Source organism: Nothoprocta perdicaria, unplaced genomic scaffold (assembly GCF_003342845.1).
Source record: "Nothoprocta perdicaria isolate Ctin4 unplaced genomic scaffold, notPer1 scaffold_1, whole genome shotgun sequence".
NCBI lineage: Eukaryota > Metazoa > Chordata > Aves > Tinamiformes > Tinamidae > Nothoprocta > Nothoprocta perdicaria.
In genome coordinates, this window is record NW_020454093.1 from 12,209,282 (window position 1) to 12,227,628 (window position 18,347).

The following is an 18,347-nucleotide window of genomic DNA, read 5'->3' on the forward strand; positions in this document are numbered from 1 at the left end:
GCGCGGGGGGAGGCGGGAACCGAAAGTGAAGCGCTGGCGCTGGGCCGCGCGCGCCCGCCCGCCGCCCGCCACGGCGAGAGCCGCGCCGGCCCCAGCATGTCGGAGAGCTTCGACCGGGCCCCGGGCGCCGGGCGCGGCCAGGGACAGGGACAGAGCCAGGGACAGGGTCGGGGCCGCGGCAGAGGAGGCGGTGCCGCCCTCCYGAGCGCGTCGGAGAGTGGCGGCGGGGCCCGCCTCGAGGGCAGCGCTTCCCACGGCCCCGGCTCGGCTGAGCCGCCGCCGCAGCACAAGCCGGGCGGCTTCCTCCAGCAGCAGGAGCCGCTGCGGCCGCCCAGGACGGCGCCGCCGGGCGCCGGAAACGCAGGTATCGGCTGCACCGCTCGGGAACAGGGAGGCGGGGGCCCCTCCGCCGCGCCGCCACGGTCGGCTCCCCCCGTTCTCCCCCCCAAACACTGCGGCCCTGGGGAACCCCTTCGCTCTCCTTCCCCCGCGACCTGAGGCTGGGCGTCTTTCCAGGGGGCCGTGTCGTCACTTTGGCCTGCCCTGCTCTGGATGGGCACCCTGGCCCAAGAAGCTGCTTTGGGGTCCCGGCCTACAGGTTTGCCGCAAGGAAACCCGGCCCTTGTCATGTCCTGTTTTGCCCTACCGTGCCCTCCCAGCAGCCGCTCCACCAAGAAAATGTGGAAAACACCCTCTGAAACATGTTTGGGGGCTAGCGATTTGTGCCAAAGCCACGAACATCTCTGAGGAGTGTGTGGAGGTTCAGCAAGGCCTGCCTCTGCCCATGTAGCCTGTGGAAAAACCCACAAGACGAGCAAGCTGGCATGGGCGGATTTACTAGTTTCTCTAGACAGCTATGTTAGAAAAGTGGGCTGGGGGAGGATCACTTATCATTTTTTGGTCACCTTTGCTTGAATGTTGTCTTCATTGGCAGCCACCAGAGGCTTTTCCACAGTGTAAACTTTTTGCATCATAAGAAAAGCAAGAAAAACTGAGCATTTGCAGTTGTAAAGTAAAATTGAACTTCAGGGATTTAATTTCTAAAGAATATCAGACCTAAGGTATTTTAAACTTTTTTTTTTTTTTGTATTCTAAAAGGGAGCACAGCATCACTTCTCAGGGAAAAATAATTTGGTAACATTTTTCTTATAAGAGCAAGTCATTTCTATTCTTTTCTTCCCACTCCATCTCCCAAAAGCTATGCACTAGGTTGTATGAATACATAGAAATTTAATGATGTCTAAGAAAAGGTGTTAACATAATAAAATCTTTCCAGAGCACCTGCGACAGACAAGAATTTCAACCAGCTCACAAGATAAAATTTCAGTTCCTGACTCTGGACCAGCAATGGCGAAGCCTCAGGTGGCTGTGGCTCCTGTAGTAATCTCAAAATTGTCTGCAAACGCACCTGAGTTTTATCCCTCAGGATACAACCCAAACTTTGCAGTGAGTATTTGTCTTAGTATATGCCAGTTTGCTTATATTCAAATTAACAATGTTTTCCTGACGTCGTATGTAGTAGACAGCTTGAATGCTGCACTGGCCAAAGAGAATCCAAAATTTGAGACTCAGAATGTTAAGTGATAATGAGTGAATAACAGGGAGTGCTTGAGAGTCTGCAGTGTGGGATGATTTGCTAAAGTTAACTGCAGATAACTGCATTCCTTCTTGATTGTACCATGCATCAACTTCGCCAACATGAGATCAAGCTGTCTCTTCTGAGACTGCATCTGTTGTAGCTGCATTTGCACCACGTTTTAAGTAGAGGCTTAGCTTCACTTTCAGTAAAATTTCTCTTTTTTTTTTTTTTTTTCCTCAAGGCAAGTGTGGGAGAAAGACTGAGCTTTGCTTAGAAAAGCGCTAGGCATCCCTTTTCTAAATGTCCTGAGCCTGGCAGTGGTTGACTATCACTGCCCAAATGTATTTATCATCGTGGTTTTACAATTTTGCCCTTTGGTGATACAGTATCACTGAAAGGAAAAGTATGGTTGGACTGTTTCCTAGCAGCCATATACCTACAATGGGATATTTGGCTGCCAGACTGAAGAAGAATCTTAGATCTGTTGTAGATGTCTCATATAAGTACAGGCCAGATGCTTCTAATTTTCATCTGTGTTACTGGTACAGGAGTTTTAGTTCAGGGTAGACCTGTGTTAATCCTTGTAATAATATTTTGTTATGTGAGCAGYCAGACTCTTGTGGGTGGATGTGTGGGAACTACTATTTTTAAAAATATATAYAATATGCAATTAAGTTGGAGCAAATAGATTTTGAATAACTAATAGAAAAATACTTAGGTGAATACTTGATCAGGTGTTTTGGTGGTTTTTCTTTTCCTCCACTGAAAAAAACTAATGTTATCAGGATGTTACAAGTTATGCCAGTTTACTGAATAAAATCACTGTTCTGAATAATGCAATCTCRTAGCTGGTAGACAACTGTTGACAAAATGCCAACGTGAACCTGCTTCGGTAAATGGATAACCTACAGGGGGAAAAAGAATCTTGCCCCCGTACATGTTATATATTTTCTCTAAATGAAGGATTTTAGTTCCACGGTCAAAAAATACCTTTTGGAATGACAAATTTGCATACATACAAACTCTTAAGGCCAGTGATGTTGCTTTTCAGCTATTTTATAAAAACACACGAGCATGTGGGAGTTTTTAGATGCCGTGTTGTAAGAATATGTTATGAATATAAATGAGTGATCTTATGAAGAGCTTTAAAATGCTAGTGAAAACCGAAACTCTTTGAGTTATGTTTGGTATSTTGTAGGGACCCTAATCTAGTACTAGGTATATAGGATCCATAATAAGCCTGGAATAGTGARGTTTCAGAATTGTTATTCCTTCACTTGTTACATTGTTTCTTGTTTTGTTATTTTATTGACTGAATTAATTTAATAAACTGGATTCATCTGCAACAAAAGTGTGAAATTTAGCATGCTTTACACAAATCTTGTGTTTGGCAATGGTAAAATGGAAGCAAAACAGTTTCGAGAAATTTGCATCTCTGAATTAGAATGAATACTTCTAACTTGCACAATATTCCTTAAGTTTTAGGTGTGAAAGCTCATATTTCTCTGAAATAATATACAACTTTTTTTGCTATATATTAAGCATTTAAGCTTGCAAATTTGTTTTTAGGTGTGTATAATCTGAAGGAAAAGAGCTTTTTTCTACAAAGTCTGAGAAGAACTCAAGTTGATTAAATTAATAGTGGCCAAGCATGAACAGGAATGTTGTGAATACTTCTTACATACACTAGTGTGTAGCAAGTGCTGAAACAGGAGCTGAGAGCAGATTTGGATCATGGATCTTTTGCTGTGTTTTTTGTTTGGCTGTCTATTTACAAAATCAATAATTTGTACTATATTATTACTATTTTAACCACAAAACATCTCATTCCGTATGCTAGTGCTCTCGTGCACTGCCATTGCAGTCATTCAGTAGAGTATTGAACTTTAGAGACTGTTATGTATACATGCTTTTCTGAATGAACAAAATTAGCAACATTCTGTCCTGTCAGTGGGAGCATAAACATGGGTGAAGTTGGTATTGTGCTTGCTCCATTCTTTAGGAAGCAGGAATGTTTACTATTTTTATTTGATATCAGTAATTTCTGATTAATGCATTATCAATTACCAATACTTAGTTTCATTTGATGCCTAGCGGTCCTCATCTATTGAGAAGCAATTTGTTGACTTTAGAAGATTAATATTTCTAGCTTTATTGGACATGGRAAAATTACGCCATATTTACTGTATTTCGTTAGTTCATTTTCTCCTGCTTATTTTGAAGCACTTCTCTGTGTAATCACAAGACATTTTGTTTCCAAYGTCTAATTACTTTTCCTTACACAGTTCATTTATTTGCAGTACAGTTTGAGTACATCAGCCAAGAAGGGTTATGAAGCTCAATTTGGTAGTTCTGTTCTGAACAGATTCACTTATTTAAGGGGTTAAAAATTTTAGTCTTGCATGCAGGTTAGCAAACTGCTTGATTTACTTTTTAGCCTATTTTTTGACATGTTTGGCTAGGAGATTGTAATCTGTATAATGACAGCTGACACAGTTTTTAGAATTCTTGAATTCTAGTGGAGCTTTCTGGTGCATTGAGGTGTATACTGTCTAAAAATGTTCAAGTGTATCGTGTRAAAAAAGATCACTATCAAGCATGAGAGTATTAAAGAGTTACTTAAGACTAAGGACCATACAACTGCTTTAGGAGATGGTAAGTTTAACAACTTTATTTTAGGTTCTTTTCATATTGTTCATAAATTCCTTCACTGCTGTAGGAGTCTTCCTTTGAAGATGGATGTGATGGTTATCTGACTTTGACAGAGTATGTACAAGATTTCCTAAACCACCTCACTGAGCAACCAGGTTGTTTTGAAACTGAAATAGAGCAGTTTGCTGAAACATTGAATGGCTGGGTCACTACAGATGAAGCTTTGCAAGAGCTTGTTGAACTCATCTATCAGCAGGTAGTCTGTGTATTCGGTTTTATGATGTGGATATTATGATCCTCTTCTTCCCTGCTATCCAAGATATGCATATGGATATAAAATGTAATATTTTATTTTGACTTTATATTTCTCTTTTTTTCTTATTTTTTTTCCTTCATTTTAGACTAAACAATATAAACAAGCTTTTGCCTCATAGTGTGAAATGACTGCTTGGGTGTGGGGTTGTTGCCTAGTTAATAACTTTTCAGTTTACTTTGTCTCTTCCATCTTGTCTCCRGATTTCAAAGGGCGTATGCTGGAGTGCAAAATTCAGCAATATAATTAAAATATGGTTTATAGTAGAGATTGAACAAACAAACCCCTTAAGCCACATCAAAGTTTTACATTTTTCTTCCACAGAGATAAATTATAGTTCCTGCATGTTTTTTCTTTTCACTGTTTACTATTTTAAAAATCAAACACTCTCCTATTTTGCCCATCACCATTTGGGAAACATTCAGTTATTGACTGCTTTTGTTCCTTATTTGGAATATACCTATTTCAGAACAGCATAATTGGAGAAAAAGAAAGCTAGTCTGCTGGGTAACTAGGTCCAGTCCCATTGACGGCCATGGAAATGAGGACAGAGACCTTGAATTGAACTCTGTGCTAATTGAGGGAGCCATTGGAAAGAACGGCTTAATCTGTGTTGCTAAGCAAATGAGCTGCTGCTGCTGCCCTTTGGGCTTGCCACAGAGCATAAGTGGCACTTATGCTTGATGTTTATTATATTGAGTATCTCCTGTGTTGTTTTCTGTCAAATTCTGTGTTGTTTTTAAGAATGTGAGCAATCCATTTTTTTTAATTCATTCCTAAGTGCAGATATTTGCACTGATTTTTTTTTTCTTTTTCCCTCTCTGAAATAATTTGGGGTATATCATGACCGGTGTTCATAGGGTACTGTAGGATATGAAGTTTCTTACAGAACTAATGAACATGTAATTCAGCATGTTTTCAGTTCAGCTAACTTTTGAGATTACCTGTGCCTTGTTCAACAGCATCATTTTTTCCCATCTTCTGTTTGAGCACATGTGAGTATATATAATTAAGGGTTAAAATATGCAATATAGCTATATAGGAAGAAAATGCAGGGAATTATTCCATGTGTGAGAATGTATTTATATATACAGAAAGTTACATTTAATGTAAAGTCTTTAATGTCACCTCCTCCACTCTATCGCTATTTAAAAAAAACAGTCTAATGTTGGAGGTGGCTATGGCTTCCTCAGCTGAGAAGCAGTGAATGCAAACAATCATCAGTTTTTATGTGAAAAATAAAACTATAGCTCAGTGTAGAATAGCTGGCCTACTATCCCAAAATGTAAAACTTCAGTTTGTTTGTAGCRGAAGAGAGCATAGCACATATGCTTATTTTTCTTTCTTGAGCTTTTACTCACACATTTGTATTTCCTAGTCTTAGCTTACCACAAAATGACAGTTGATGAAACATGTTTATAAGCTGTTGATTCAGTGGTATTTAATTTAACCAAGCAGAATTACAGATGCTGGGTTTGTCAAGGACAAAGGCTATATCAGAAAAGAAAAACAAGTTCTGTACAGTTTTCCAGTTATTTGGATGTGAAGTAATTCAGGCTTTCTGAAAAATCATCTGCTCTCCCCTGTTCTTCCCAATGCATTTATGGGTCCATCCAGAGTGACCTGACAGTTCTGTTTCCCAAAGCTGAGCACCTGGCCTAATGGTTTCAGGAATCTTGATTGCTGTCTAGTTAATATATTAGATTATTGCTATTACAGTAACTGAAATGTCTTAAGCTGTGCATTGATAGACTAGTCTTTACCCTTAGATTCTGATTTTGAGTGAGAAACAAGCTGGGGTTGCCAGCCACAGTAATGCAAAAAAGGCATTAGGCTGTAGTGGTTGGTTATTAGCATGATGTCCTGAGTGGTCCTGTTTTTTGATCTGTGGGTGCTGTGCCAAGGGTATAATACTTAAAATTGAACTGCTTTGGTACTTGGTGCAACCACAAATGCAAATCAATTAATTACAGGAAAGCAATAATTGTAAAATGCAGCTGAGATTTGAAAGTTTGGGGATTTTTGTTTGTTTTGTTTTGCCAACAAGTGAAATTATAATCGATRTATTTTATCTTGTCTTTAGAAGTAGGGAGCACCTTTTCTGGTCCAAGCAACTTACTGAATGGTGCCAAAATGCTGCTTAGATGTTTCACATACATCTTAACTGAAAGTAAAGATTTTTTGACCTTCTGAAGTAATAAAATTTATTGTAGCTTCCAAAACCAGCTCAGATAGATGATCCAGATGTTAAAACTAGGTTCAAAGATGTTAGAACAAAGAGAGGGAAAATTTAATGAATTCTCAGTATCCATGCTTTCTTTGGCATGCTTCTATTCCAGAGCCTTTATTTTTTTTTTCTTCACCAGCATGGTGCCTGAGAAATAATCTCAAATTTGATTGTTGCTAGAGGAGACTTTAAAACAGTAACAAATTGCTAAATCAAGGGAACGTCTGCTTGAAGCCCTAAAGGAGACAGAATGTAAACCTTAATGAATTTTTCATTATTTTTTGGCACCTCTAGAAGTTTCCAAGTGTGAGGTTGAAGCAAAGTATTTTTCAGGCAGTATGCACAACTCAGGTTGTGGAATTTTACTGCCACCACCTGTGTCTTGCTTGATAAAAGCGTGAATGTTCAAAAGTAATAGTCATCTTAGAGAAGGAAAAAAAAAGACCCATAAAAGACTATTAACTGGAAAGATAGTTTTAACTTCTGAATTGGGAGGTTGTTGTGCAGCAAATCACTGACGGATGTACTAGAGGAAGTATTTATCTTTACTTGACCGGGTTTTATGTTCTTTCCCTGAGCGTTTGCTGTCACTAAAAATGATCCTGGGTTAGGTGGCCCTTAGTCTGAATGAAGGTGGAATTTGGGGGTTTAATGCCCTTGTTGCTCATCGAGAGAGATTGCATGTCCTTAAGAAAGGATCTTTCAGACATCCAATGTAGGTCTCAGTGGGGAAGTAGAGTTAAGGACGCTTGGCGTAAGTGTGGTGGTTGTCTTAAAGCCAAGAAATCAGTGTAATGAACTTTTAAGAGCTGAACTGCAAATAGCAAAGTGAGCATGAAACTGAGTTAACATCAAACAAATTGCAGAAACTGAGTTAGCATAAAACAAATCACATTTCTTGTAGTTTTGATGCACTGCTTTTTGTTAGTCTAGTTACTGTTGACAAACATTTCCAAAATGTATTTAAAGATATTAATAATGTAATCATTGCCTTTATGAATAATTTATTTTTCCAAATTTATTTTGGAAGGCCACGTCTGTCCCTAATTTTTCCTACATGGGATCAAGGTTGTGTAATTATTTATCTCACCATCTAACCATTAATCCACAAAGTGGAAACTTCCGACAGTTGTTACTTCAAAGGTCAGTATCGACACATCATTAAAAGCCTTTTACTCATGTTGCACGTTCTTCCTCTTTTGTATGCGTAAAACAACTCAGTGGGCAAAGCAGTGTTAYGTTAGTCATGTTAGAAATTGAAGTTTAAATTGTGGATTATTAAAGCAGAGGTTTATAATGGATATAAAATAATTATATGTATATTAATTTATTATTTATAAAAATAATTTTAATATTAAAATAGGACTTAATTCAGGGTTCTGTGGACCCTTTCAAACTAAGAACGTGTTAGACTGATGGCAGTTTATGGGGGAATCTGAAAGATGGTCCACTTCAAAAGCACTGTAAATGTGCATATGCTTATTGTAATCATCCTTGACCCTTTAGTTTGTTGTTTTTTTAAAAAAAAAATATTGTTTGTTTTGTTTCAGTTACTTTTTTTGGCTGTAATTGCTTATAAAGTTTATTCACAGATTGGCTACTTTACAAATGTGAATTGTTTTTAAGTGGATGCATTTCCTTTTAAATCTGGTTGTGTGAGATTTTGAAAGATTAATACACTAATTTTTCTTCATGATTCTTTAGAAATGATTTTTTTTTCTTTTTGAGGACTTCTGTCTTTTCAAGCTTTAGATTTGCTTTTCATTTTGGAAAATGAAATTGGAAAATTCACCTGTGGTTAGGGGGGAAAAAATGCATTGTTAGCTTCAAAGATCATCTAAATGCATTTATCTTAATTGGGAGCATTTCGTCATGGATGAAATGGAAACTTTTTTTAATTGACCCAAAGCATATGAGCCTTTTCTTTTTCAAAATGATGATACAAATCATTACTTTTTATCTTGTGTTCTTAAGGAAAAAGAAAGGAAGYGAGAAATGGTTGTTTCTTCCAGCTTTTAGTTTGTATGAAGGAACCATATTCTTAGAGTACTGAGAATATTTTGGTATCTAGACACTTTTGAATGTTTTACACCAATTTGTGATTATATTTATTACTTGAACGATTCCTTAAAGGAGGAAATCTTTGATTTTCTATCTCATTCCCAATTTTGAAGCCAATCCAATAAAAACTATTCATTTCCTTATGCTGAAGCCATAAAATTTAAGGTTGCTTATATCTTTATTGTTAGTATGTGCAATAGTCTGCAGAGGGGTAATAKGAAGCATCTAGCTCTTTTATTTAAGAAGAGCTTTTATTTTTTTTATTTAAGAAAGCTCTTCTGTTTCTCAATTCACTTTATGCTTGGTATTTGGTATATCAACTCCTGAGATATTTCAGTTGCTCGAGTACTTCTTAATCTGTCACATAACCTCTAATTTATTCTCAGTGCTTATCTTGTATTCGTATTATTCCAAATACTGAATTCCTTTTATGAACTGGTATGTAAACTTGGATGTTTTGGACACAGTTGTTGAATAGTAGAAAAATCACCTCACTGCAATGTTATCTTAAGTTGTAAATAGTAAGAATAAAATTAACTGAATTTGAATCACAAGTATTTGTATTTATAATTAAATTATACGTAATTGTCACTTTAAATGGTGACGTGAAGAATTTATGGAATAAGTATAAAGAATTGAAATAACAGTTTTTGCAGTTCGTAGGTTCTTAGCATTGCTTTACATAAGTAATATGTTGCCCATATTGAGATGTCTACAGATGATAATGATTTTTGCTTTAATATTTCAGATGTCGAACAGAGTATGAAAACAGAGATCAAGCTGCAAAAGGAGATGAGACTACTCGAAAACAATTTCATGCCTTTGTGCTTTTCTTAGCTGAACTTTACCTTAATCTAGAGGTAAGAAGGAAGCTTTGTGTCTGTGTTCGTTTTATAAGCACTGAAATAGAGTATCACTTGAGATATTTTTTAATGGAAAAAGGGAAGAAAGTGAAAGAATTTGAGAACAACTTCATCATAATGTGTTACACAGAGTACGTAAGCAAGAGAAATACAGTATAAGAGTTCATACAAATAAGCAACCATAAACTACCTTTTCTAAAAATCTGTGTCTGTTCACAGGCATTTTCTCTCTGTTTGCCTTGAAAAATGGGAAAGARCATTTTCATATCATCTTTCATTTTGTCCAGTTAGACTACCAGACAAACAAGATTTAAACAATATAGGAAGAGTACARCCTCCCAGAAGCAGATCAGGATCAATAATCCATGTAATTTAGCATCCAGATATTAAGAGGAGCTATTAACAGATGTTTGAGGAAGGTGTGGGAATCTTCAAGACAAGCAATTTAAAAATTAAAGAGCTTTTTTTTTTTTAACTTTGAACTTTGAGTTTTTGATCTATCCATAAAGCATGAAACCTTATATTTAGATCTGTTTCTGTCATCTGTGTTGTATACATAGAGCCTTTTGGTACACACAAAATTTGAGTCTTATATCCATTAATTCAGTAAGTTCACGTCTTTAGTGTTTTAAAATATATCTGACCATTGTTTTTCAATGGTTTGTTTTAATTGGGTAGAGGTGTGTGTATATATATATAGTTCTCTTAGCATGAGAAAGYAAACCGGTGCTCTGACCCATTTTTGTTTCTAAGTGGACCTCAAAATCTACTTCTCACCTGCAAAAAGTTAAAAAAAAAAAAAAATCCGGAGGATATTTTTGTTGTTGTTTTGGAAATTTTTGTTTGCTTTTTTGGATAAGTTTTGTGGAATATGAAGTGTTTATTTTATAGCAGTATTCTATACTTTTCAATTATATAAGGAATATCTTCTAAAAGCAAGCCATTGTACAATTGTAGAGGATGCATAACAAATGATGGGAAAAAGCAGGGGTTTACAAGAATCTGAATGATGTACACTATTTGCCAGATATTTTGCAGCTTTCCTCAAGAACCGATTAACAAAGAAACAAAATACTAGGCATACACTGTTATACTCYGTGATTTGTTAATTTTTATTCTGTGTTCTAAAATATTGACCATATTTTGTATGTTGTTCCAACTGAGGAGCCATTAATCACAGACCAAGCCATACAGCTTTTGAGAGGGAAGATGTGGCTAAATGAATTCCTATAACATAATTCTTATTAATTACCTTATTAATGATCTTTGGCAGATTAAAGGAACAAAGGGACAGGTAACACGAGCAGAAGTTCTTCAGGCTGGCCTTGGGGAATTACTAAATGCTCTCTTCTCTAATCCTGTTGACAACAACCTGATATGTGCAGTGAAACTGCTGAAGGTGAGTTTTAAAAGAAGAAAAAAAGTTTTGTGGCTTCTGATTTTTGTAATGCATTATAGTTCTGAATGTAAGAGTGCATTGTCTGTATTCAGCTTGTCTTAAAAGGAAAAAATATAAAGTGCAAGTGAGAGACTTGCACTTTTCTCACTTCGCATATAATTCACAGCATTTGCAGTATCTTCCTCAGTTACGCAGATGAAATTACATTGTATTATTATTGTTTAGGAATAATAATGTGATAAATATTTTAAAGGTCAGAACTTTAAATAACAGAAACCTCAGGAAAAAAATCTAAACACTGCCATTTTCTGATGTCATGAATTGAAGCTTTCATGGCAAATTTCATGTTGTTCTCTTCTTAAGTCGAATAGCCAAAGAATTTTGTTGAACCTTATTAGAATAATATTAACTATCACCTATGTAAAATATTATTTCTCATGCATATTTAATTTGTGCAATWTAGGATGTAAAGGAGGGAAAATATTGAAATGGCAGTTTGTCTTATTACRGGATCTTCCATGTCTGTTCTATACATGATGCAAAAGAGCTTTATGTTAACAGAAAATGTTTTTTTGTATATAGTTGTAAATGCATAAGTTAAACTGTATGGTACTAAGGTATGTCTGATGTGGTATCCACACAAACTAAAAAGAAATTTACTAGTGCATTGTCTTTAGTTGACAGGTTCTGTTTTAGAAGATGCTTGGAAAGAAAAAGGGAAGAATGAAATGGATGAAATGATTCAGAGAATTGAAAATGTTGTGTTGGATGCAAATTGCAGCAGGTAGGAAGATACAATTCAGCATTTTATTCTTTCTTACACCTTACTCTTTTCTTGAAGAGTAAGAGTCACAAGAGTAACTCTTGTTAGTTTCCTACCTATATAAAAATTAATCAAATATTTAAAAAACTATTAATAGAAATACTCTCAGGATTTCTAACATTTACGTCTTGAAATAATTCTTCAATACTTTAGCTCCAAGAAGTTATTATAAATACAAAAATACATTAATGATAACGTATGACAGTTTATACTTTTCTGTCTGAATTTAACTTAGGGTATGTATAAGTCATCATAATCTAGAAGGACATAAAGGTTTTCATATTTTTTTRTAAACAAATAACTTTTTGGCATGATCTTGCTATGGAAAAAAATGGCTCATATTTGTCTGAATTGCAATAAGCTCTATAGATGAGGCTATCTGATTCTGTTATTCCATCCTAAGGCTTCTTACAGGCTTGTAAAAATCCTGTAGAGTGTTCTGACACTGAACTGTTAAGTTGTTTTGTGCCTTATGGAGGGGTATCAACAGTACCTGGTGGCATCTGTGGGTTGTAATCAAGCTGCTCTGCAGGGAAGAACGGGAAGAGCCAAAGTTAGTAATACAAATTTAGTGTTTAAACTAACGTGAGAATGTCAGTTTCTCTCACTTCCCCACTACCTTCCTGTGTAAGAAAAAAAGATCTGCTCCTCAAATTAACCATGCTGCAGATTTGATAGCTTGATTTTAAAACTACAGCTGTTTCTATTCTGTTTGGGCTTCCGCCTTCACCACAAAGGAAGTGGAGAGGGAAAGTAACCCACCCCCTTATATTTCATAATTGAGAGGAAATACGTGTAACATATCTAGACTCAGAYGAGGAAATTAAGTCAATTTTCTGTAGACTGGACCAAATTTTTTTCTTTCAGAATTTTTTTAATTTATTTTGGTTATTGAGTTTTTAAAACTGATTTATAACTGTAAATCTTCAATAATGGCTGTAGCRTTTGTTAAGCTGTTTTTCTCTTATTGACATGTTTGCTAATTTTTTTTTAACTATTCTTTTGAAATATGGTCCCTAAATCATTTTAGACACAGATTTAATGAGCAGGTACTTGCACAATAAGAGAGGACTGAATCTAAATCTTCAAACTAAATCTAAATCTTCAAACTGCTTTTCTTTTTCACGTTTCAGAGATGTGAAGCAGATGCTTCTGAAACTRGTAGAACTCCGATCAAGTAACTGGGGGAGAGTTCATGCAACCTCTCCATATAGAGAAGCTACCCCTGAAAATGACCCAAACTATTTTATGGTAAGAACGTACTCAAAGTTCATTTCCTTAATGTATGTGAATTTAATTTTATCAGAACAGTCACGTTACTGTAAATTACAATTACCACTCTGAAAGCATAAAATTGACTATATACCTTTATTCTTAGAATGAGCCAACATTTTACACTTCCGATGGTGTTCCTTTCACTGCAGCAGATCCAGGTATGTCTTAAGTTTAGTTCAGCTGTCTTCTCACTCTTAGGAAGGCTGAAATTAAGTTTGTCCTGCTGAAGAGTGTTCAAATCTCTTAAAATATCTAAACCCAATACAATTTAAAAGGTATAATTATGTTTGAATTTCTGTSTGTGAAGTGTGTAATATATACCCTGCTCTGAATTAAAATATTGTAATCATTAGAGGATATGTATTTTAGTTCTTATAGTTCAGAATTTTGGCTCTAAACCTCAGCACTTACTGCTGTCTCTCCAGTTGGTCAGAAATCTTCCCGTCTATCTTTTTTGTGTATTGGTAGTCCTTTACAAAAGGGAGATTTTTTCTTTGGTGCTGCCATTGTTTTTTGTTGTTTGGGAGTAGTGTGGCATTATATCGTTTGAGATAAACATCTGTAACTACCTTTACAGTTCTTTGGAAAATAGATATATTTCCTTATTCTTAGAGGTGGTGATTGATGTCATAAGAAAACACTGTAGGAAAGAAGTTATGAAATGACATCTCATGTCATTTATGATCCGAGTAAACAGCGTGTTTTAAAGTTGTTTAGATGAGTTTCATAGAATTTATCTTTGTATATATCACTTGTTCTCCTTTTTACTGTGCTAGATTACCAAGAAAAATACCAAGAGCTGCTTGAGAGAGAAGATTTGTTTCCAGACTATGAAGAAAATGGAACAGACTTATCGGGGGCTGGAGATCCGTATGTTTCCTTTTAGAGTGATGCTTTTTTTTAAAAAAAAAATGCTAGTTATTTTTACTGCAGACTTAAGAACACGGTCATGACAAAAATGTAACTTTGCTTTTGCATAGGTTGGTTTGCAGTTATAGAAATTTGGAAAAAAAAATCCAGCTGAAAAAGGTGGTTATAGTTCAGGTATTTTTGCACATAATACAAGCATATTCTGGTCTGTATTTTTTTTTTCTCTGAATGAAACTAGGAAGCTAGGAAGCAYCAAAAATGAGGCAACTTGAGTTAATTTATTTGCATACATCTGAAGTTATCACAGAGTTTTCAGAATCTTTCAAGAGAAAGGGTTTATTTGATTTGGATTTGAGTTTCTCTCCTTGGGGTAGGCAGTGTTCTCTGAATAAATGGCTASTCAGTATTCTTGTAAAACAGGAAAAGCAACTTCACAGCAAAAGAGGAATTGGTAGATGGGAATATAACCTTTTTGACACCAGTTTATAAGTATTTAATAGGAAACTGGTAGAAGTATTTGAATCTAGAGTAAATTGCTCTGCACTTTCTACTTAACCTCTTTAAAGGGTGGAGAGGATTCTCAGATCGTGATTTGATAGTGAACTTCAGTACCTAAAAGTATTTCCAGTGTTGCTTGTATATCTGCTGCATGCAGTGCTGGCCTGGATCAATACTTTTGGTAATAAATTGAAAAACTTCTAGGTGGCACCTAGCGAAGAAGAGCTGCAGTAACTTTGGAAGATAGTTTTAAGCACTAGAATGGCTTTGATTAAATTAGAGATGTCCTTAGGAATGAAGCAAGATTAAGATATTCAAAATAAATATCCATGGAAACTGCTGTTCTTAGGAAAAGAAAAAAAAWGAAATGCAAAATAAACCTAGTGAATCTGAGGAGTGACATACRGAAGACTGAACCAACCTTTATGACAAGGTGACTGTGGACCCTCCTTTGTTAGAGGCTTAAAAGCTCAGATAAATGTATCCTGATCCTTTGTCAGCTGCATGACTAGATCAGGAAGAAGGATTCTCTGCTCAAGTCTCTCCTTAAGCCTACACTGCTCTTGAAAAGGGAGGAACAAAAATAAGTATGCAGATAAATTATTTTAATGCTCAAGAGGAAGTTACTTTTCCTATTATGTGTTTCTGTGGCACTTACTGTGCTGTGGCACTTACTGTGCTAGGTACCATTTTAGCTTCAGTGCAGCTGAGATTMCAGTTCCCTTGTGATTTCCTGACTAAGTAAGAGAGAGATAAAGTAAATAAGGCACCTAGAACTAATACACACATTTTGAGAGTCAATAGCTGCTTTTGGAGGGTGTCAGAGGGGAAAGGAGAGAGGGTTTTTTTTGTCTTTTTCTGTTTAGAATTACATATGTTCAAACTACAACTCCATTTTCCTAGTTTATGATGATGGACACTGCAGTTGGACCCACAAAAAACAAGCAACATTTAAGTTGCTTCCAGTAACTGGGGAGGAGAGAAGCTGTTATGCAAACCCCTCCCTTTCCAGCATTATTTTGAAACTCTGAGAGTTTCCATTCTCTGTAATACCAGTTGTCATTAACAAGACCAAGTCCTTTATCTGACCTAAATATGAAGGATGTTCTGTAAAATAAAGACTAGCTGCCCTTATAATGRAATGTAATACCATAATGCAAGTGCAAAAAGAAAGTGAATCAAAATGGCCTTCTTTGATGGCTCAGCAAGTAGGAATAGAGGTTGTCTATGTAAAGAATTTTTTTTTATCTGAACAGTGTGTGAATAAAACAGTCGATGCAGCATGTGCACTAGGAAGTTGGCCAGGATGTTGACCAATCAAAAATTATGCTAACGTGATGCTTTTTMCATGTAGATCAGTGCAGGCGTGTTACTAAAGTCTGAAAAGAAGTTATTTTGGATTTCACTATGGATTGTCTTTCTGTCATCCGAGAAACACTATTTCTCTGTTAACCGGTGAACCTGCGCAAGGTGGCCTAAAATGGCCACAAATACTGTAGCAATAAGTACATACACTTGCTGCTTTGAGCTTTTGGGTTTTTTTTTCCCATTTTTTTTTCTCTAGGTAGCCATGCTTTATTTTTGAATTTTATATAAAAAATTCATCTACTTACTGTTTCTGGAAGAATCTGTACCTAAACTGACTTTTCTTTTTTTTTTTTTTTTTTTTTTTTTTTTTTTTTTTTTGGTAGGTATTTCGATGACCTTGATGATGAGATGGATCCAGAAATTGAAGAAGCATATGAAAAATTCTGCCTAGAATCAGAACATAAGAGAAAACAGTGAGATACTATGCATAAATGTTAGTTTATTAAAGCAGCTGAGGTATGATTAGAATACAGGGGAACACAGAATTGTAACATTTGTACCAAAATAAGGAAACTGAATTTCTTCAAGTACTAATGTTAAACAATTTTCATTTTGTTAAAACAGAATCTGCCAAAAATTGTAAACTTACGCCCTGTAACTTAAAATGTTGTGTATATATCATAGTTTATTTTATGTACAGGTAAATGAACAATGTTTTGGCTGCAATAAAAACAATTTWAAAAGTATCACAGTGGAAATAAAACTTAACTGGGAATCGTCCCATTAAATTTCTCTTGGGGGAGAAAGGGAGTAAATAACTTGATCTAAATTTAATTGCTTGCTTGTTTTAGTATAAGTTAGGACTTACTCATYGTTTTCTTCATATGCCAGATAACTGGGTTTTGGCATGGTTTTGTTTGTTTGTTCTTGTTTGGTTGCTCTTTTGTTGTTTGGGTTTTGTTTTTGAGGGCTGATTTTTTGTTTGCTTGCTTGTGCTACGCTGCGTATTAGCTGAATATGGATTATCTTTTTTGTATGTCACGATCATGACAAGTGGTTTGTTAAGATTTTTTTTTCTCTCCCTGCTCCCCTTTGCAAAAGACACTTGGCTGAGGTCTGGACTACTACTTTTTTTCCTGGAATAAACATTTAATATATTGATATTGTGAAGAAGCAGGCAGTATTTTGGAAGTCAGATGCTTACAAGACCTTTGATTCAGCTATTTTCAACTTTTACAAGCAAAAACAGTCCTTTAAATAGTTTGCTGTGTTCTTTGAGGCAACATGAATATAGTTCTGTTTTAACCAGGCTCCTCATGAGTATGTGCAGTTCTTAACATATTTTTGAATGTACCTAACATGTCTAACCTTCTGACAACCTTTGTAATCTTCTTCATTCTTCTAATTATTTTATATAATTTGTCATGATTTCGTAGCTTGTGCACCTCATTCATTTATTTTGTAGATGTTGACATTCTGAAGCCAGCTGACTCAAAGTAATCATGTTAGTTTTCCTTAGAGACTTCACTGTTGCTGATCTCAGTTGTAGCGTTTCCTGTCATTTGTTATAGGTTAGACTAAGTAGCAGCCCTTTACAAAAGCAAATGGACAAATTTCCCCAAAAGTAGCTACTGTAAAGAACACGTGTTGTAAATATGCATGTAAATAATTCTGTTAATATTTCACTGTAATACGTTTGGTTAAATAACTTGTGCGTCTGCTAATACAGTGAGCACTGACTGTTTTCTGGATGTTTATTTAACATATTCATTTAGGTCTGAGTTTTGGAAAATAAAAATTAACTAGCTTTGTTTCCTTTGGTATATTTGCACTGTATTTCATCTCTTTGTTTAAAAAGCAATAATTTTCAATTATGTTCCTTTTCTCTCATTTTCCCCTTTTCCTAACACTTCATTGTTTTTTTTCTTTAAGTACAGTTGCATAGATTGCCTTTTAATACAGGCTGAAAAAAAAATAAAAGGACAACATAATCAAAAGTATCATATAAACATTTCAAAGTCACTAGACAAAAATCCAGAAACTAGGTAACCATAAATTAAATGGCATGATTTTCAGCTCACATTTAGTTGTGAATATATTTTCTTAGAAAAAGATTAATCCAATTGTAGGGTAGATTTCTAGGTAAAATTACAAGCAGRTGCTATTTGGAAAAAATATATTAAGGAAAATAATGTGACCAAGAAACAAGGATTAAAGTATGCATTATAGTGAGGTAATAGTGCTTTCAAGAGACTTTGCATTGTGTTTAGTTTTGTATATTTTGTAGTGTTTAATTTTGTGAAAAGTAGGTGTCTGAATCTAGATGTGTGCATCTTGTCAGAGTATGTATTAGATGTAAATTGACTTACAGTATACCTTATTTATAAAAGGTACAATTCCCTTATTGGGAATTGTGTATTTAAAGGAGTTTAGATCAAGATTTGCAAATTATTTGTTTTTCTCCTGAAGAAATTAAGTT

General features: G+C 35.6%; 1 protein-coding gene across 1 annotated transcript; it reads left to right on the forward strand.

Annotated features, from left to right (window-relative positions):
• The first annotated feature begins 96 nt into the window (after positions 1-96).
• On the forward strand, positions 97-17,632 carry PAIP1 (poly(A) binding protein interacting protein 1). Its single transcript, XM_026037606.1, has 11 exons — positions 97-364; positions 1,277-1,446; positions 4,299-4,487; positions 7,802-7,914; positions 9,581-9,692; positions 10,969-11,094; positions 11,772-11,878; positions 13,051-13,168; positions 13,296-13,350; positions 13,969-14,062; positions 16,252-17,632. Exons 1-11 carry the CDS (start codon positions 97-99, stop codon positions 16,343-16,345), a joined length of 1,446 nt encoding a protein of 481 aa, XP_025893391.1. The 3' UTR covers positions 16,346-17,632.
• The last annotated feature ends 715 nt before the right edge of the window (positions 17,633-18,347 follow it).